This window comes from Triticum dicoccoides, chromosome 2A (assembly GCF_002162155.2).
Source record: "Triticum dicoccoides isolate Atlit2015 ecotype Zavitan chromosome 2A, WEW_v2.0, whole genome shotgun sequence".
NCBI lineage: Eukaryota > Viridiplantae > Streptophyta > Magnoliopsida > Poales > Poaceae > Triticum > Triticum dicoccoides.
In genome coordinates this window covers 714,290,730-714,311,081 of record NC_041382.1, presented here as the reverse complement: position 1 = coordinate 714,311,081, position 20,352 = coordinate 714,290,730, and the positions used below count along the sequence as shown (strand labels likewise).

Sequence of the window (20,352 nt, the reverse complement as noted above, 5' to 3'; positions counted from 1 at the left end):
GACGAGAATCCTGTCGACCACTGCCAAACAATCGGCCACAAGCATCGAGGACAAGGCAACTTCGATTTTGCTGATAAGCTTCACAGAAGAAAGTTGCAAGCCTCGCACCGACCTAGTCCAACATAACCTCCGAAGTGCACTGACCACTGAAACCCCCCTCGTGAAATCATCATTGTCACAGCGAGAAACATGATGTCGACTGTCTAATGTGTCAATGGCAACGTTGCCCAGTTTCAGCACCACTGGAAGTTGGAACCCAATCGAATGCGTCGTGCTAGCCTAATGTCCACACCACACAGACACAGTGCACGCCCGCCCCGGCCCTCGTCACGCGGCACGTATTCCCCCATGCGTTGTCAATCAGTATGGCCCGCGATCTCGCCTGAGGCAGCGCGCGTGTGTCACTCGGCCAGTCGGCCTCGACGCCGCTCTGCGCCGACTCTCAGCGTGGATCGGTCTGTGGCAGCGGCACCACAGTCTACTCCACAGACCACACGCGCGGGCTTCACTGCCCCGCAGCCGCAGTCAGCAGCCAGCGACGCCAAAAAGTTCCACGACGTCACACTAGCCGCGCCCACCTTTCAAGGTGCCACAATTTGCTTCAAAAAAAAAGGTGCCACAATCCGTCACGCACGGTGACGGTTCGTGAAGAGGTAATAGCACCCCAGGTACTCTAACTTGCACAGAATGTGATGATTTAGTCCCAAACTTGCAAAACTTGACTCCACCATACCCCAATTTGCACCTCATGTGATGATTTAGTCCCAGGCCAATCACAGCTCGACAATTGGCAGCCAGGTGGCTGCACCGGTCAGCGCACACACTTTTGCAAGAAACACCCTGTTGTTTTATGTAATTAACCAGCCATTGACAGCAATGCTACAGTTTGATTTGCAAACTTTCTATTTTATCATGTAGATATTTCACTTTTTCAGATAGGGTATCTGAACTTGGCGTTGCTGCTGCAGTTGTTTGTTTCAGCATCTAAATTTGTATGCTTAAATTTGATGAGTTGGTATGCTGCTTTAATCATGATCTCGTTGACTTTCCCCTGTCCTGTTATTTGTTGATGTCTTTTCACGGAAGCTCCCGTTTTGGAGATACTGATGATTTTGATCCTTTTGGAGATAACTATGACAATGACAGAACAAAGAATCATGCGCTAGAAAATGCTACTAAACTGAATTACCATTCCTATATGGACAAAAAAACACGAGCCAAATGGAGAAAATGTGACACTGACTTATTTTACCAGGTATTTGGAAATCAACTACTCACTACTATTTTGATGTTGAATCTACCTCTTTTTGCTCTGACGTTTTCTCCTGCAGTCTTAGCAGACCTGTAGAATCAGAAACATTTTCATGTGTGCAAGGATGGCTGTTATATGTTAGTTTTACAGAGAGTTTATGTAAATATGAGAATTCATTCAGGTTTTTTCTTAAAGCACCACATTATTTGTTGATCACACTCAAGCAGTTGACTGTTTATCACACTCGAGTACTCAGACAGGCATGCACAATTTCTTCCCGAACATCAACTGTTTGCATATATTTGGGACTGGGAAGACAGTGTATGTCTAGTGAAGCATCATGTATCCATTTTTTCTTTTCTTTTGGTAACTAAAATTTCATGACTGGTCTCACCAGGATAACATGTGAATGTCAATGGCCATCAAACAGTAGGCTGATAATACCCCTCAGCGTTAGTAGAATTACATCTACTATTACCTGTTGATAGATTATTTATGCTGCAACAATCACTTGTAACTGTACCACTGTTATTGGTGTATTTACATAAGAACAGTCAGTAGTGAAGGTAAGTGGCAACAAGCAGAAACTATTGCCCCCCATATCTACACCACCTCATCATTCAACACAGAACTGCAAAACTGGACATGAGAGTTTCTTCTCATCCAGCTCCTCGCGAATGGAATGAGAAAGCATGTAAATTTCTCTAATTTATAATATTCCAAAAGGATCCAAAGTAAGATTTCATCTTTCAACACAGAAGGATCTAAAGTATGATTTCACCATTCAACACAGAAGGATCCAAACTACTGCACACTTTTTTTTGCTTTTCTGTACTTGCACACATCACAAGTTATGATTCGGAGAAGAGTAAAATCAACTAGCAAGGGAGATGAAATTTGCCTACACTACACACTCACATCAATGTATATCACCTGTTATGTTCATGATCATGTTGCTTGTAAACTTACTGATCCCTTCGACTTCAGTGAAACAGGCAGTTTGCTTAACTCCATGAAGTTCGCCGTCTTCTCAGTTGAATAGAGTAGCTACATGTATGATCAATGGGCAGGGGCACATGATAGTCCATCAGCGCGGGACTTGAAGGCCTGGAGGACGAGCGAGAACCCCGGCGCGCCGGTGGCGACCTCCTCCTCCTCTAGCCACAGCCGGCTCTCCAGCGCGCTGCGCGCCCGAAGCATGACCACGGCGCTGCCGTACGGAGGCTCTCGGAACCACCAGCCGTGCAGGTCCCACATGACGTCCACCGGCGCTCCGTCCACGAACACGGTCTGGTTCCCCCTAAAGTTCAGCCGCGGCCGCCGCGCCTGCACCGCGCGCTTCCCGTCGACGCTTGCCCACAACTCTTCTTCTTCCGTGCTGCCGCCGACGTCGCCGCTGGAGCACTCTACGCCTACCTGGAAGCAACGCGGGACAGCTCGACGAGACGCGAGCAACACCATGGCAGGAGCCCTCCACAGCAGCCGTGGGCGACTGCGACGCATGCTCTGTGGAGCAGACATTGCCAGCGCCACGAGCTGACAGATCTGAAGGCTGGGGAGCCGCACCAACTTTGGGCTCTTGTGCGACGGGAGGAGGCGGTTGCTGCGTCAGTTCCTCGACAACGTCTCCGCTGCGGCTGGAGACGGGTGGAGGCGACTGCAGGGTCGGTTCATCACCCACCACGACAACAGGCTGAAGCAACGCATCTCCGGAGACAAGGCCCGCCGGTGGCGACGGCGCAGCGAACTCCCCATCCTCGACCTCAACGCCAGGCAAGGGGATCTGGCCCGTCGGAGGCGGCAGATGCAGCGGGGAGGCGGGGGCCAGATCTGCCATGGCTGGGAGTAGCGATGGGAGGCCCGAGGGGCTCATTGCCGGGGGCTTCAGATGCTGAATGGAGCCAGCGCCGACAGGGGGAGCCGGGGCGGCGAGCAGCGGGTCGGCCGCCGTCGCAGCCATGCGGGTGTGCGCGCGTCGACGACCCCCATTCTCCACTGTGAACCTGCAAGCGGGGGGCTGCGGTGGTGAGCGACGTGGGACGCGCGGTGTCGAGAGGGGGGCCGACGGGGCCGGGGTGGCCGCCGCCGGTGGGGACTGGTGGGGTGGGGGAGCGGAGTCACGGGAGCTAGCCGTTGTCATGTGGATGTCACGGCAAATTCAGGTGGAGGTGAGTGCGGGTTGATTAAAGGAAACGGCAGGGGGTTTTGTGTAAAAGTGCGTGCGCCGACCGGTCCAGCCACTTGGCCGCCGATTGTCGAGCTGTGATTGGCCTGGGACTAAATTATCACATGAGGTACAAGTTAGGATATGATGGAGTCAAATTTTACAAATTTAGGACTAAATCGTCACGTTCTGTGCAAGTTAGGGTACCTAGGGTGCTATTACCTCGTCCGTGAATGCCGCAACCACAAAAGAGACCACGCACAGTCCGCACGGATCGCGTGGGTTCTATCGTCCTACAAGCAAAAGGAAAGCGCCCACAGCCCACAGCCAGGCCGGCATTCAAGACCACAAAGCACTCCGCGGATCAGATCATGCTTTTCTGCCACACAACACGGGGCGGGGCTGGGCTGGGGCACATGGTGGCTCCCCCCAAACGTAACGTCGCTCGCTCCCTCCCTCGCTTTGGCCTCGCATATAAAGGCAGGCATAGATTCGAAAGCAATCCAACATGGGGGGACGCATGGCAGGGCCCCCATACGCATTTGCTGCCTTTGCCCTCCCGTAACAGGACGCAGTAAAATGCAGCATCCCAAACTTCAAATGCCTGTACGTTGGCCCGGAAACAATGCGAGGTAAAGAATCTATCTAAAAAAACGAATGCAAAGGTAAATTTGCTTCATCACTGGATTCGTGTACGTAGGAGGCGCCGAAGCAATTGGTTCGCGCCATGATGAGAGAGCGAGCCGTGCAAGTCAAAGTTCCCGCGGAGGCCCGCGTTCCGGTCCACCCGCTGCCAGCCCGGCCCCGCGGGCCCCACGTGTCAGAGATCCCCGCCGTCCACCCTCTCCCTCCGTTCCCCCGCCTCGGGCCGGATCTGGGCCGTCCAGCAGGCAACTGACGGCGTGGATGCCTCCTTCCTTCCCCACCGCCGGGCGGATCCACCAGCCGCGCAGCGGAAAAAAAATCTCCCCCCCCCTCCTCGGCTGCCGTGCGCTCTCGGGGACGGGGACGGGGACGGGGACCGGATCCAACTGGCAGAGCCCACCACCGATCCCGGCACCGGCGGCCATGGCCTCCGCGCTCATCGCCGGCCGCCGCGCGCAGAGCCACCACTGGGGGGACAATCGCGGCCCGCTCGCGCCCGCGCCGAGCCCTAACCCCGGCCACCGCGCCCTCCCGCCCGCCGACGGCTCGAGGGCGCAGCACCCGCTGGCCTCGCCGGGGGTCGGCTACGTCACGTTCCGGCCGTCGGGGCTCACGCACCGCGAGGCCGGCGCGCTCCGGGACCGCCTCGCGGGCGAGCTCGGCCAGGTCCGCGCCCTCCTCTCCCGCATCGACGCGTGGCAGCAGGAGCTGGAGCTCGAGCAGCAGCACCGGCAGCCGCGGCGGGGCCAGCCGAGGGAGGGCGGCCTCCCCGCGCCCCCGTCGAAGCTGCGGGCGGCGATGCGGAAGCGGTGCGCGCAGATCCTGTCCAAGCTGCGCAAGGACAAGCGGAGCATCTGGTTCAATGCGCCCGTCGAGGTCGAGACCCTCGGCCTCCACGACTACCACGCCGTCATCAAGAGCCCCATGGACCTCGGCACCGTCAAGGCCAACCTCGCCGCCAGGAACTACCCCTCGCACGACGCCTTCGCCGCCGACGTCCGCCTCACCTTCGCCAACGCGCTGCGGTACAACCCGGCCGGCCACACCGTCCACACCTTCGCCGGCGACCTCCTCGCCTCGTTCGAGAAGATGTACGCTGCGGCCGTCTCTTGGTTCGAGGAGGAATGCAGACGCCTTCCATCACTGGTGCCGGTGCCAGTGCCATTGCCAGTTCCAGCGGAACTGCCACCTCCGGTGGTCCCACTCCCAGCACAGGTCAAGCCGAGGGCGGTGAGGATGCCGAAACCCAAGGCGAGGGAGCTGAACAAGAGGCAGATGAGCTTGGAGGAGAAGAACATGCTTAGGGCGGGGCTGGAGAGCTTACCTGAAGAGAAGATGCATAATGTGCTGCAGATTGTGCGCAAGAGGAATGTCAATAACCCGGAGCTGCTTGGGGATGAGATTGAGCTGGATATCGATGAAATGGACATCGAGACGCAGTGGGAGCTTGATCGATTTGTCAACAACTTCAACAAGGCGCTCAAAAAGAGCCGACGAGCTGCAATGATAAATGGGGGCATTGCTGATGTCAACAATGCTGATGGAGCTGGAGCTGTGAATGGTGCTGTGCCTATTTTGGTTGACCATGCTGATGTGGTAATGGCCGTAGAGGAAACATCATGTGTTGTTCTTGTTTGCAGTTAGTGGATATGCAAATTGGACTCTCACGGGTGTTGTTTGTTTTGTTATTTACAGGAGAGCGAGAATCCTGAGAACACTGTAGTGCCTGAGCAGGTGGATGAGTATGTAGATATTGATGACGAGATGCCAACCGCAACTTACCAATCAGTGGAGATCGAGAAGGGCGCTGAGGCCACGAGTGTCTCTGGTGGTTCGGGAAGTGGTTCTTCATCATCCAGTGGTACTGTCGAACCTACTGTTTATTATTTTCCTTTTTGAGAAACATCGTTTATTCTCATGAATTAAACTTCCTACAATGTTTCCCATTCAATTTTCTTTACAGGTTCAGGGTCAGGGAGCTCAGGGGACAGCGCCTCAGAAGCTGGCGATGCTCGTTCTCTTGTTTAGAGGAGGTTGTTCTAACAGTAGGATTTGAGTAGGTGGAGGATGTGAGTACTTATTTCTGGGATGTTCATGTCTGCTTGGATTTAGTTAACTTAGTTCCTAGTGAATGGCTGGCTTTGTGGGTAATCTGATAGCTCAGCTCGACTATGTCTATAGAAGTGAAAAGTGGAGGGTACCTAGTCATGTTGTAGTTCATCTGGCCTTCTATCTGAAGGTGGCTTTTGTATTGATGTGTTTTCTCTAGCACATCTGTTGTGTACTAATGCTTATGGGCGACATAACTATCGCATCAGAGTAAGAAAATGTTGAAATCATGGTTTCCATCTTTGTCTGGTGACTTATATTGATATGAGAATGGTTTAATCTTTCTCAAAGGTATATGAGCGATAAAAATTTCAGTACCAGCAAACCTGAGTTGATTGGGACTCTTTTGTCCTGGTGACGCTTCTTGCCTCTTCTGAAATTATACCCTTGATTTCAGTTAGAGTATGTATTATTTTTAACTGGCTTGTTATTACTGGGTAAGAGAACTTCCTGTTGCTGTAAGCTTTTCCCAACATTTAATTGAAGTGCCAGTAAAACGTGTTTGGTGTGCTGGTGCGAATTTCTGAGTTAATTTTACATTCAAATATTTCTGAGTTACAGCTTGTGTTTGCCAGTGCGGCAAATTTGCCCATTGCGAATGTTCTTCTTTTCTTTGCAGGGATTGCTACTTACATGGTCGAAATGTTCAACAAGGCGCTCAAAGGAGCCGACGAGCCGTGATGATGAATGTGGACATTGCTGAGGTCAACGATGCTGTTGGAGCTGAAGCTGTGAATGGTGCTGTGCCTACATTGGTTGACAATGCTGATGTGGTAATGGCCATAGAGGAAACAACATGTGCTGTTCTTGTTTGCAGTTAGTGGGTATGCAAATTGGACTCTCACGGGTGTTGCTTGTTTTGTTATTTACAGGAGAGCGAGAATCCTGAGAACACTAGTGTCTGAGCAGGTGGATGAGTGTGTAAATATTGATGATGAGATGCCAACCGCAACTTACCAATCAGTGGAGATCGAAAAGGGTGCTGAGGCCATGATTGTCTCTGGTGGTTCGGGTGGTGGTTCTTCATCATCCAGTGGTACTGCTGAACCAAATGTTTATTCTTTCCCTTTTTGAGAAACATCGTTTTTAATCTTCATGAATTAAACTTCCTTGCATCTTTCTGATGCAGAGGCTGGGGTACATCCCCTTTTCCAAAAAAAAAAAAAATGAATTAAACTTCCTACAATGTATTGCATTTGACTCTGTTTACAGGATCAGAGTCAGGGAGCCCAGGGGGCAGCACCTCAGAAGCTGGCAATGCTCGTTCTCTGGTGTAGAGGAGGTTGTTTTAACAGTGGATTTGAGTAGGTGGATGATGTGATTACTTATTTCCAGGATGTTCATGTCGGCTTGGATTTAGTTAACTTGGTTCCTAGTGGATGGCTGGCTTTGTGGGTAATCTGATAGCTCAGCTCGACTATGTCTATATAAGTGAAAAGTGGAGGCTAATGAGGCATGGTCTAGTTCATCCGGCCTTCTGATCTGAAGGTGGCTTTTGTATTGATGTGTTTTCTCTAGCACATCTATTGTGTACTGGTTTTATATATGCTTATGGGCGACGTAACTATGGCATGGGAGTAAGAAAATATTGAAATCATGGCTATCCTCTTTGTCTTGTGATGTATATGGACATGAGAATGGCATATGTATGATATAAATTTCAGTAGCCATGCAAACATGAGTTGAATGCGAATTTCCATCCTTGTAGTGCTGCTCGACTTTCTAAGATTATACCCACCTTTGGTTTCAACAGTTGTCTAACTATATTATTATCAGATATGTCAAGCTTAAACTGGCATATTTATTATCCTGTAACTTTATAATTTCCTGTTGCTATAGGCATTTCTTGATTATAACTGCGGGAATGTCAGTACCTGGTGCAGGTGAGCTTCTTTTGGAAAAAAGGTGCAGGCTAGCTGTTGCAATTTCTGGGAAATTAGGTTGCTTATGTTTGTCACTGTTAACACATTTTTTCCTTGCTAATGTTGAGCAATTGCTTAATGGCCGAAATGATTGATGCAGTTTCAGTGCTGGTGTGAGATGACGTGATAAGTTTCTTCTCCACGAATTGAAACAATGAGTTGATGCTTGTTCTTCTCTGATCTAATCGTGCACTCGGGTAACTAATCTCTGATCAGTGCGCCCGGCAGCATCTCCGCGTCGCGGCAGGCATGGGAAATCAAGGCCGCTAGGTCCATCAAGGAGGCGAGGGAATCCATTGCGCGTCTCGCGTGTGTTGTGTGTGCTGGGCTTTGAGCTGCGAGGAAAAGGTTGGATTATGTAAGGACGAGAAAAACCGTAACCGGAAGAACCGAACTAGCCACATTTCGGTTTCCCGGAATGTTAGAGAGCTCTGAGCTCGCCCTGTCGTGATCATCCGCGTACGTAAGCACAAGCGGTCGTTGGTGGAAGAAAAACAGAGCAACCAAAACGAAGTGCGGTCATGTCCCTTCTTACATTATTCTTTTGTGTGTATGTATTCTCGCTAAAAACAAAAGATTATTCTTTCGGAGATGCCATTTCTTACTCGTCTCGGAAATTATTTCTCATGCACTCGCGTTGCACATATCACCAAGACTACAATTGCACAAACACATTTAGACAAATGATAACTACCTGACGTCAGGTACTTGAAGACTTCCAGCCCGAACGCTTTTCATACCGTCCGATTTACACAGCACGAATCTCAAAGCAGCAGCCCCGTCTCGTTCCCCCCACTTCCCTGTCCGCAAATCCTGATTCCATCTCGACGGCCCCAAATTCCAGCCGCCGGTGTGCTACGCCCCTGCTGCTCGCAACATCGCCGCCGGCGTGCTCCTCGACGCCAAGCACACCACCCCAGATCGGCACACTCCATCCCCGCCGGCGGCCCAACTCGCGGCACCGCCCCAGCTACTTCCTCCCGCCGGGCACAGCGATGCTCCTGGACGCCTCCACTCCCACCGACGTCGGCACACTACACGGGCTGCACGCGCCCCTTGGCTACGGCCAAGCTTCTCGCGCGCCGGTGTGTTGATCTCCTTCCATGGCCACCCTCCTCAGCTTGGCTCCACCGGTTGTGGCCTAACTACTCTACATTGACCTGCTAGCTGCATCTTGGCAAATAACTTCAGGTTCAGAGCATGACGGCTCATCTGCTGGTTGCAACACAAGCACATAACTATGTGCTCTGTCCATTTGCATCCTTTATTCTTCTGGATATGCTTGTGCTGAAGTTATTCTCTTATTCATTGACAGAGCATAGAAGAACCAAAAAGAAGATGATCAGCATGATGGCAAAAGGAAGACAGAAGAACCAAAAAATCTGTTGTTGTGCATGCCTCTGTAGATGAAGATTCAGTGCTTTGTAGAAATGTCCGTGCAATTTGTTTCACTCAACTAGACCAAATAATCAGGAACTCAAGTCAAGTAGCTTAGTATTGTTGATGCTTTCTTATTTTTCTTCTGAATTTTCTCCTCGAGTCAAGATAGGATAGTTGAAGCACATTGTGGAGCTTTTTATTGTACAACTGAATTTGGTGTACATGTGAATAAAAGCTCCTGATATTTGAAGCTCCTTCTAAATTTTGCAGTGTATATTTGTTACATCTGGGAGAGGCTCCTTTTTCTCAAAAAAATAAAAATCTGGGAGAGGCTCTGTTCCCTAAAAAAACATAAAATTGGGAAAGCTTCTGTCTGGTCTCGCCGTCGGCCGGATGCCTCGTCCTCCGGCCGGCGAGGCTGGCCACCGCGGTTCCAGTGCGCTCCAGGGACCCGGATCGGCCAGTTCTGCGCCCTCCTCTCCCGCGTCGATTCATGGCATCAGGAGCATCAGCAGGGCCAGCTGAAGGAGGACCTGCCCCCGCCACCGGCGAAGCTCCGGGCAGCTACGAGGAAGCGCTGCGGCCAGATCCGTACCGCAGAAGGACATTGCCATGGTCTACGACGGTGCTACCGCGCTGAGGCTGCGAATGGTGCTGTGTCTACATTCGTTGACAATGCTGATAGGAAACAACAAGTGTTGTTCCCGTTTTCAGTTAGTGCATATGCAAATTGGGCTCTCATGTTTGTTGTGTTCTGTTTTGATATTTACAGGAGAGCGGGACGGATGTATTAGCGGCGGAGCAGGTGGATGAGTATGTAGATACTGAGGATGAGATGCCAATCAGTGGAGACAGAGAAGGGCACTGAGGCCACGGCCACGGGTGTCTCTGCTGGTTCGGGTCCAGGCAGTGGTTCTTCATCATCCAGTCGTACTACTGTCCAACTCAGTGTTTATTCTTTCCCTTTTTGTGAAACATCATTTATTCTTCATGTAAGTATGCCTATGTTTCTTTTGTCTTTTTTTGAGATTCCAGTTGGAGTTGGAAAAAAGCTGGACTTCTATTGATTCCGTTTCTTTTGGCAAAGTGATGAACTAAAAAGAAAATACAGATTCGTCAAATGGGATATTACTTGTAGACCAAAAAACCAAGAGGGTCTTGGCATTGAAAATTTTGAAGTCAAAAACAGATGTCTTCTCAGCAAGTGGCTGTCTAAGTTATCTGTAGAGACAGAGGCCACCTGGGCGCAAATTCTCCGTAGTAAGTATCTTCACTCCAAAACTTTGTCCCAAGTGGCAGCAAGGCCGACGGATTCGCCTTTCTGGAAAGGGTTGATGAGAGTCAAATCAGCCTTTTTCAATAGGACAAAGTTTATAATCGGAAATGGCACCAACACGCGTTTCTGGGAGGATACTTGGCTAGGAGAGACACCCCTCGCGCTTCAATACCTGACTCTTTATAGTATTGTTCAACGACGCGAAGCGTCTGTTGCAACAGTATGTAAGTCCATCCCCCTCAATATTCAATTCAGGAGAACGCTAGCCAGTAATCGTTGGGAAGCTTGGCTCCATTTAGTGCATAGACTGATAGAGGTCTAGCTGTCTCAACAACCCGATCAGTTGCGCTGGAAGCTTACTAGGACTGGGGAATTTACAGTTAAATCGATGTATCTCAATGTTATCAACTCTAGCTCCATTCCTAGTTCCAAACATGTTTGGAAAGTCAAAATTCCTTTGAAAATTAAAGTCTTTATGTGGTTTGTACATAAACAAGTCATCTTAACCAAAGACAATCTGGCAAAGCGTAACTGGACATGACCTACTAGGTGTAGTTTTTGTGATCGGAATGAAACTATCAAACACCTTTTTCTTGACTGCCCGCTGGCAAAAGTGCTATGGCGGGCAGTGCACATAGCCTTTAATATTACTCCTCCGAATTCTGTCAGCACGTTATTTGGAACGTGGCTTAACGGGATAGAGGCCGAAACAGCGAGACACATTCGCGTAGGAGTATGTGCTTTATTGTGGGCAGTCTGGAACTGCAAAAATGACTTGGTTTTTTAATAGAACAACAATTTTTCATTTTTTGCAGGTTATCTTCCGAGCCACTGCATTGATCCGTATGTGGTCGCTACTCACTCCGACGGAGGCCAGGGAGCGTTTGGTTACTGGATCTATCCGGTGGAAGATGGTAGCACGGGATATTTTCAACCGGTTTGGATGGCGGTCATGTAATAAGATAGGAAATTAGTTTCCTTATCTTGTTTATGCCGGCCGGTTGTGGCGCTATGGTTACTTTTTTTATATGCTCTATGTGAGCTTTTCTTTACTTTTGTTATGACTTTAAGACCTTTGTTGGACCTATTTGCTTTTTAATAAAGTTGGCCGTATGCATCGTTCTGATGCAGAGGCCGGGGAGTCCCCCCTTTTTAAAAAAAAATTAAACTTCCTGCAATGTTTCCCATTTGACTCTGTTTAAAGGTTCAGGGTCAGGGAGCTCAGGGGACAGCGCCTCAGAAGCTGGCGATGCTCGTTCTCTGGTGTAGAGGAGGTCGTTCTAATAGTAGGATTTGAGTAGGTGGATGATGTGAGTACTTATTTCTGGGATGTGCATGTTGGCTTGCATTTAGTTAACTTAGTTCCTAGTGGATGGCTGGCTTTGTGGGTAATCTCATAGCTCAGCTCGACTATGTCTATATATAAGTGAAAAGTGGAGGGTACTGAGGCATTTGGTAGTTCATCTGGCCTGCTGATCTGATGGTGGCTTTTGTATTGATGTGTTTTCTCTAGCACATCTATTGTGTCCTAGTTTTATATATGCTTATAAGCGACATAACTATTGCATTGGAGTAAGAAAATGTTGAAGTCCTGGTTATCATCTTTGTCTGGTGACATATATAGATATGAGAATGAATGGTTTAATCTGTTCTTGGAGGTATATGAATGATAAAAAATTTAGTAGCCATACAAACCTGAGTTGATTGGCACTCTTGCCCCAGTGATGCTGCTCGCCTTTTCCAAAATTATACCCCTTGATTTCAGTTAGTGTCTGTATTTATTAATAACAGCCCTGCTATTACTGGGTAAGAGAACCTCCTGTCTCTGTTAGCTTTTCCTAACATATAACTGGAGTGCCAGTAAAACGTGTTTGGTGTGGTGCTGCAAATATCTGAGTTTTTTTCACATCTCAAATACTCCCCTGTAAACAAATATTACCCCTTGGGAATGTTCTTCTTTTCTTTGCAGGGATTGCTACGGCTCATCAAGTGCTTACATGGTCGAAATGATCAATGCAGCTGCAATGCTTGCGTGAGATGCGGTGATAACAGTAGGATTTGAGTAGGTGGAGGATGTGAGTACTTATTTATGGGATGTGCACGTCGGCTTGAATTTAGTTAACCTAGTTCCTAGTGGATGGATTGCTTTGTGGGTAATCTCATAGCTCAGCTCAACTATATCTATATAAGTGAAAAGTGGTTCATCTGGCCTTCTGATCTGAAGGTGGCTTTTGTATTGATGTGTTTTGTCTAGCACATCTATTCTGTACGTGATTTTATATATGCTTATGGGCGACCTAAGTATGGCATTGGAGTAAGAAAATATTGAAATTATGGCTATCATCTTTGTCTTGTGATGTACTTATATGGGATATGAGAATGGCATATGCTTGATATAATGTCAGTAGCCATGCAAGGGTGAGTGAATGCGAATTTCCATCCCTGTAGTGTTTCTCGACTTTGTAAGATTATACTCACCTTTGATTTCAGAAGTGTCTAACTATATTATTATGAGATACGTCAAGCTTAAACTGGCCCGTTACTATCCTGTAACTTGATAATTTCTTGTTGCTATAGGCTTTTCTTGATTATAACTGTCGGAATGTCAGTACCCGGTGCAGCCGTGCAGGTGAGCTTTTTTTCTTGGAAAAAATGGTGCAGCCTAGCTGTTGCAATTTCCAGGAAATTAGATTGTTTGTGTTTCTCACTAATGTTGGGCAATTGCTTAATGGTCGAATTGATTGATGCAGTTTCAATGCTGGTGTGAGATGAGGTGATAAGTTTCGTCTCCATGAATTGAAGCGATGAGTTGATGCTTCTTCTTCTCTGATCTAATCGTTCACTCGGGTAACTAATCCTGGGCTTATATTTGATAACAAATTTATTTACGTTGCACATTCATAACCTCAGCTCCAGCAAGCTTCAGGCTAAGCTTGAAGAAAACAACCACCACAAGTCCGCAAAGCAAAAACCACTGACACAGTGATTCCAAACCAGGAGAAAATTGTGTGAAGATACAAGAACAGTTTGATAGTTGAAGTATCACAAAGGCAAAAAAAAAGCGAAGAAATTAACTTGTTAGGATGTACCAGGATAGATAGCACGCACACGCACACATGTCGTTATGTCTGCATCACACATATCAGGATATCAGAACAATGGAAACTAGTAATCAGCGCCGGCACACCAGGTTGCTGACTTCTAACCGATAATAAGAACATTTATGTAATTAAGAGTACCCCCAACATATTCTTATCGTATAAGGCGAGTGCTAGAATGCTGATCTCTAAAGTTCATTATTGCAGCTGCAGAGCACATGTGGATGGCGTAGCAAGGAAATTCCGGACTAAACTAACTTTTGTAACGAACAACATAACAAATCTTCCGGTTTATTCCAATGTGGTTCTCTCTTTTCTAGTAATCATCTTTTCTAGTTGACAATACGAGATGAATAACAAACAGCACAACATGCCGGTTCACCTGTTACATGATATATGATTTGCAGCTTGAGTGCCTGCAGAGACAGCTCGTTCTGCAATGAGCACACCGCACATTTATGAGGGTATGTCAGGTCTGAGGATATATCGCACAAGATTGCCTCAAAAGCAACCCAGCTATATATATGATGTGTGTGTAAAAATACTGCTTAACATGGCCTCGAGTAATCAATTCAAACACATCAATCAATTTTGACATTTAGCTTGCTCGGTGGTAGCAGCCTGCATTCATCAGTTAGCTCCTTGCTGCAATCATAGATTTCCAGTTGTTCCAGCGAAAGTGGGAGGCCTGTGACGGGCAGCCTCGAGATGCCCCCACACCACTTTATCTTCAATCTCTGGAGGGAAGGAAGGTCGCGCAGACGCGCAGGAAGGTCTACGAGATCATAACAAAAGAAAAATCGGAGCTCTTTCAGGGACTTGAGGAGCACAAGCGCTCGCTCTTGCTCATCTGTTAGTCTACTCACTTTCTCAAAACGATAAAGTTGTAGGCTTTGCAGGGAGGTGAGGTGCTTGCAGAATGATGTGGTAAGGACAGATGGTTCATCGATCTCAAGCCTTTCCAGCCGGGGGCAGATCCCACAGTCCGGCCTTGAAAAGCTCCCCAGAAATGGTGGCAAGCCAGGGCAATCTGATACATACAAATGCCTGAGTCTGCCAAGGCATTGCAACCCCTCTAGTGCAGTAAGCGATCCACAATCCCCAATCGTCAATTCTTCCAGTGCTGTGCAAGAGTGCAACTGTATAGATTGCAAATCTGGGCTCTTCCGTACCTCTAAACTTTCAAGGCTGGTGCTATCTGTTGGAAAGCAAGGTTGCAGGGTTTGTTGGGAATGGCTATCATTGATTTCAAGTTGGCGAAGTGATGTTGGGAGGAGCCATCTTCCGTTCGCCAAACCAGGGAACTGCAAGCCCTCTAGTGCAAGCCCTCTAGTGCTGTGAGGGACACACACCATTTAATCTCCAATTGTTCTAGCGCCGTGCATGAGTGCAGCTGTATAGTATGCAAATCATGACCCCACTCTACCACAAACTTTTTAAGGCTGGTGCTATCTCTAGGAAAGCAGGGTTGCAGTGTTCCGAGGGAATAATAGTCATTGATTTCAAGTTCTTCAAGTGATGGCGGGAGGAGCCATCTCCCGTTCACCCCCTCATCACTTCCGTCTTTGTGCACCAAAGACCAGAGCAGGTCGGGGCATTTCCAAATAGTTAGCTTCTCAAGGAAGGCGAATCCAGACAAGCCTCCGCCGCTCCAGCTCCAGTTAATAAATGTTAGACCAGGGCAGGACTCCATGGTTATCTTCTTGAGAGAGGAGGCGAGCTTTAATGGAATGTAAAAGTCTTCCTTTCTTGCTGATGACGAGTCCTCCGTCAGTGCTTCTAGTGAATTTAAATCCAATTCCTCTAGATTCGATGCATGTTGCAACATCAGAGATAGCTGCTTCCCTGCTATTCCACATGACTCAATAGTGAGACTTCCAAGTGAAGGGAAGGTTGTCATATCTTCAAGGGTAGGCTGCGTCACATCTGAAGAGAAAAGTATTTCGCACTCTTTTATTTCCAAACTCCTTAAAGAGATGAGATGGCTAAAACCTTGGAACGAAAAAGACCTCAGGTTTGTCGCACCACATATGTTCATCGATTTGAGGTTTCCAAGATTATGGAATGCCAAAAACTTTCCATCCAGTATCCTCAACACATCAGAATATTCATCAATATCATCGTCTATATACTGATTACCATAATCAATACTTAAATTTCCGCTGGATGATCCCGCCATATCTGGAAGCATGGAAACTCCACTGATGAGTAACTCAGAACAGATTGTTGAAGGCGGAAGGGACTTCAACACTTTCAATTGAGGGCAATCACACAGAATTAATTTTCTAAGAGAAGGCAACCATGACCTCTGCTTGATTTCGAATTTATTATTGTTCTCAAATAGATCAAACTTAGGCATCTTGAGTAAAACTAGTTCCTCCAGTGAAGGAACCAATACTTCTGTTATCTCCCGCATGCTGCTCAACTTTTGTTTTGTAAGAAATGGAAGACTTTCCAAAGAAGGAAGTATTTTCCATCCTCCACAACCATCAAGATGAAGTGTCTGCAAGGAGGTAACTGAGATATTCCTGGCAAGCCAAGTTGGTGAAGTAGTACCATTATACCCAGATATATGTAGATGCTTTAAATCCATATGTGGTTCAAGACCCTCAATCACTTCTCTTGCCATGTTTACAGAAGATTCAGATCTAGTGTCACTGACAGACTCGTTCTCTGAAAATGTATCATTCCAGGACAAATGAAGCTCCTCTAAGTGTTCTTTGTTTCTTAGTCCTGCCTCATAAGCCTCCTCCTGGGTTTTAACACTGTCAAGGTGAGACACTCCAAGTTGAACAAGCTCATTCATGGATTTGAGTTGTGTAATCTCAAAGCCTCTAGAAATTCGGACCTCAAAATCATGTAGCTCCTGGATAGATGTCATGTTACCAATGCTAGCAATGGAAGAATAGGCTCTCTTTTGTGCAATAAGATGCCGCAGGCTAACAAGATTATGCAAGCCATTGGGTAGAGAAGTATTCATGTTTGAGCCAACATCAAATACTTGAAGATGAAAAAATGTACTCAAAACTTGTGGTACAGTACCATGCAACTCAAGTTTTAGATAACGAACATGCAGAGGATTTGCCAAGCTGCACCTGAAGGAATTAAAATCAGTGGATGCTGCAGGCACGTGAAACAGATAAGTGGGTGGTGGAGATACTTGTAGCAGGCGTAAATTTTGTGCCTTACAGAATATATCATGGAACAATTCTACAAAGAAAGAGTCAAAGTGCCCAAGTACAACCACTGTTCTCAATTTGCTAACTGATATAACTTTATTTCTCAGATTTTCTTCGAACTTCTCATTTCGAGGAATGTTCCCGTGCCAATCTTTGTTGTATGCTGAACCGGTTACTATTGACAAATGGTGTATGGTTGGGAACATTTTATTGCACTGTAGACCATCTATAGTTGCACATTCAGTCCTTGAAACCATCCTCGCAAAATCGTGCATGAGACCACACATAGAATACCAAATCTGACAGCCTGGAGAAAATTCTTCTTCCAAACGCCCATCTTCGTCCTGTTGTTTCTCAACTTGCTGAAAGAATCCCAGGTTCACCAAATTATTCAGATATTCACACCCCGTCTCCTCCAATCTCTTGCTAAAATGAGTGCAATTTACAAATCCCTGAGAAATCCAAATATATACCAAATCCTTACCAAGAAACTGATATTTGTTAGGAAATATAGAACAATATGAGAAACATTGTTGTAAATTATATGGTAGCTCATCATAGCTAATCTTCAAAGCAGGCATGATGCCCCCACTGAGTCCCAATGATTTCCAACTTTCTTTCTTGAGAACGTTACTCCAATGGTCAACAGTAAGATGATCTCTTAATAGTGCCCCTGCAGTTATTGCTGCTAACGCATTGCCCTTTAACTCTGCTATTTGTCGTCCAATGGTGCTAAGATTTCCAAGGCATTCATAGTTTGCATCACCAAACGCACAAGATTTGAACAATAACCAGAAGTCATCATTTTCCAAAGCACCTAACTTAATTGGCCCCGTTGTTCCAATCATCTTTGCAACAGAGAAATTTCTAGTTGTCACAAGAATCACATTGCCATTAGCACTCTCAGCCTGAAAAGGAGCCAATAATTGGTTCCATCGGCAATCGTTCTTGTCCTCCCAGACGTCATCCAAAATAAGTAAAACCCTCTTAGATTTGACATGACTTTTCAAGATCTCCTGAAGCTTCACAAAGCAGTCTATTCCTTCATGTTTTTCTGGAGAAACAAGGCTCAACATCCCCTTGTTATCCTCATTTCATCGAAGTTGTGAGACACCCAAACCCATATCCTATGGTGAAATTGACGCTCCACGTTTGGATCATTGTACACAAGTTGAGCAAGAGTTGTCTTTCCAATACCTGCAATGCCTACAATAGGCACAACAACTACGTTGTCAGATCTGTTTTCTGTCATTATCAATTTCATGATGCAACTCTTTTCTGTAACTCTTCCATAAACTTTCCTTGGAAGAAGACTTGATGTTCTTAAGTGCTGATCTGATGTTGTACTCCGGTGGTGATCTGAACATGAAGGAGAGTCTGATCCATGTAGCTTGGGAATCTCACTCACTTCCCCTCGGATGAATTGCAACTGACTAGCTATTCTTTTTATCTTGTTGGATAACTCGGCCTTGTCCCAAGGGGAGACTGTGTTATCCACAATTATTCGTGCGGACTCATCCACTCTACCTTTTCCGGTAGATGAGTCGCCAATTAGGATTGGCATCACATGTGCATGAGCATCACCAGTGCTGCAATAACAAAAGCATCATGAATTAATTGGCTTTTAGAACCATAGTAAGAGTCTTAATTAAATGGTTTAAAAAATGTTTTGATGCAAGGTATGTTGTTGTTTAGCTACCTTGATAGGTTCGGCGGATGCTCATTTGGTCCAGGTTTGTCCTTGCAGATCTTGTAATGGTTGAGCATACCTGCTGTCCCGCTCTTGGGTCCGCACTTGATCTGAGTGGGACAATATTTACATCTTGCTTTCATAGGCTGCTCGTTTTCTTCTTCCATGACATCAAAATGTTCCCATGCCATGGACCGTCGTCTCTTTCCTTTTCTCCTGGATGAGCTGGCGATTACAATAGGCGCACTGCTGCTTTGCAAGAAAAGGATGAATTGGGATCACAGTGGCCCCAAGCAGATGCATGTAAACGATCTGTAAGCAGATCACAGTGGCCCCAAGCTTAGAAAGAATTTGGTACCTTGATGAAGGGTCTGGTGGATGTGCTCCAAGAGGTTTCTTCGTACAAGTCACAGAATGCTCATTCTGCAAATGTTTTCTCATAGACGACGTCCCGTTGGTCTTTGTATCGCACTTGAACTCATTGCTACAGTGTGTACATACTGCTTTGACGGGCTTTCCGTTATCTTTTTCTGTGATGGTAAAGTGTTCCCATACCATGGACCGTAATTTGCCAACACTGTCACTAGCATCGCCCCTCGATGTCTCAACTCGCTCAACTCCGTGCATACCTCCGGGCTGACCGAAACATGGACCAGAAATTAAATTATGGTCGCCCTTGATCAGATAATATAAATTTCATTTTCTTAAGCAAAATAGGATCTCAAACGAATAATACGCTTGTATTGTATTGAATATGCAGGTAGTAAAGTGCGTACCTCCTTGGACAGAAAAGTTGGAGTGAATTATTACGCTCGAATCTGCAGGGGCAGGCAGCCGGGCAGTAGGTGTACCTCATTGGACTTGCTCCTGGAGCCTGTAGTAGTCGAGCTCGTCGACCACGTCGTCAGCTTCATAGAGCCGCTCCTTGAGAAGAGCGAGAGATTCATCCAGCGACTCGTTCCTGATCCCTCTGCTCTTCACAGCAGAGACCACCATCTTGACTATCCTGATCTCCGACTTGAGCTTCTCAACGTCATCGGCTAGCCCAACCCGTCGAATCCACGCATCCAGCTTCTCGAGTACGAGGGTTGCAAGGATGGTCTGCACCAGCCATGCGATCGCGGCCTCCATCAGATCCGGCACGAGCAGTTCGAGCGTGGTCAATGGAGGGGAAAGCTGGGGGAGCAGCCGAGCGGACAAAAGACGATACGATATACAATGCGGCAGGTAGGAAGGCTAAGAGGACGCTTGTCTCTCAACAACACGATATACAATGCGGCTGTCAGCAGCCGAGCAGAGAAAAAAAAACGGTGAAACGAATGCGCCGAATGCAGTAGGACGCGGAGAAGAAAGCACACGCGTTTTTGTTTTTTGTTTTTTTGAGATTATACAGACACGCTTTCAGTCGGTCGTTGGGCCCGGGAAGGTCTATGGGCTGCGTGAGTTCAGCCTGTACATGTTCAAAAGTTTGGGCCAGGCTAGTTTTTTTAAGGCTACCGCAAGTTTGGCCCAGAAATTTAATGGAATGGACCAGGCCGAGCACATTACAGCACACTGGGGAGGGAGAGGGAGTACCGGACGAACTAATTCGTTCCCCTCTGCTTCTTCTACAGCAGGCAGCAATTCATATAGATCAG

The 20,352-nt window shown here is 47.2% G+C and overlaps 2 protein-coding genes and 1 pseudogene across 4 annotated transcripts; 1 reads left to right on the top strand and 2 right to left on the bottom strand.

Moving 5' to 3' along the window:
• Nucleotides 1-1,996: 1,996 nt before the first annotated feature.
• On the bottom strand, nt 1,997-3,350 carry LOC119352008 (WAS/WASL-interacting protein family member 3-like). Of its 2 annotated transcripts, none has more exons than XM_037618765.1 (2): nt 2,592-3,350; nt 1,997-2,546 (listed from the first exon to the last, which is right to left on the bottom strand). In XM_037618765.1, the coding sequence occupies exons 1-2, from the start codon at nt 3,210-3,212 to the stop codon at nt 2,340-2,342; spliced, it is 828 nt and encodes a 275-aa protein (XP_037474662.1). In that variant the 5' UTR covers nt 3,213-3,350; the 3' UTR covers nt 1,997-2,339. The 2 variants fall into 2 exon arrangements, with proteins under 2 accessions (XP_037474662.1, XP_037474661.1); XM_037618764.1 differs by having other exon boundaries at nt 1,997-2,551; nt 2,597-3,350.
• Nucleotides 3,351-4,369: 1,019 nt separating this feature from the next.
• Nucleotides 4,370-6,407, top strand: LOC119356514 (transcription factor GTE2-like). 2 transcript variants are annotated; one of them, XM_037623477.1, is made up of 3 exons: nt 4,370-5,657; nt 5,757-5,919; nt 6,025-6,407. In XM_037623477.1, the coding sequence occupies exons 1-3, from the start codon at nt 4,485-4,487 to the stop codon at nt 6,087-6,089; spliced, it is 1,401 nt and encodes a 466-aa protein (XP_037479374.1). In that variant the 5' UTR covers nt 4,370-4,484; the 3' UTR covers nt 6,090-6,407. The 2 variants fall into 2 exon arrangements, with proteins under 2 accessions (XP_037479374.1, XP_037479373.1); XM_037623476.1 differs by having other exon boundaries at nt 4,375-5,657; nt 5,757-5,922.
• Nucleotides 6,408-14,248: 7,841 nt separating this feature from the next.
• LOC119356513 lies at nt 14,249-19,899 on the bottom strand (annotated as a pseudogene).
• Between the last annotated feature and the right edge of the window lie 453 nt (nt 19,900-20,352).

Bases quoted from the DNA above. Each gene is read 5' to 3' on its own strand.
- LOC119352008 (XM_037618765.1), bottom strand. From the start codon at position 3,212: ATGGCTGCGACGGCGGCCGACCCGCTGCTCGCCGCCCCGGCTCCCCCT. The intron at 2,547-2,591 runs GCGCGCGGTGCA...CTTTAGGGGGAA, and splicing joins TGGGCAAGCGTCGACGGGAA to CCAGACCGTGTTCGTGGACG.
- LOC119356514 (XM_037623476.1), top strand. From the start codon at position 4,485: ATGGCCTCCGCGCTCATCGCCGGCCGCCGCGCGCAGAGCCACCACTGG. The intron at 5,658-5,756 runs GTAATGGCCGTA...TGTTATTTACAG, and splicing joins TGGTTGACCATGCTGATGTG to GAGAGCGAGAATCCTGAGAA. The intron at 5,923-6,024 runs GTACTGTCGAAC...TTTTCTTTACAG, and splicing joins TGGTTCTTCATCATCCAGTG to GTTCAGGGTCAGGGAGCTCA.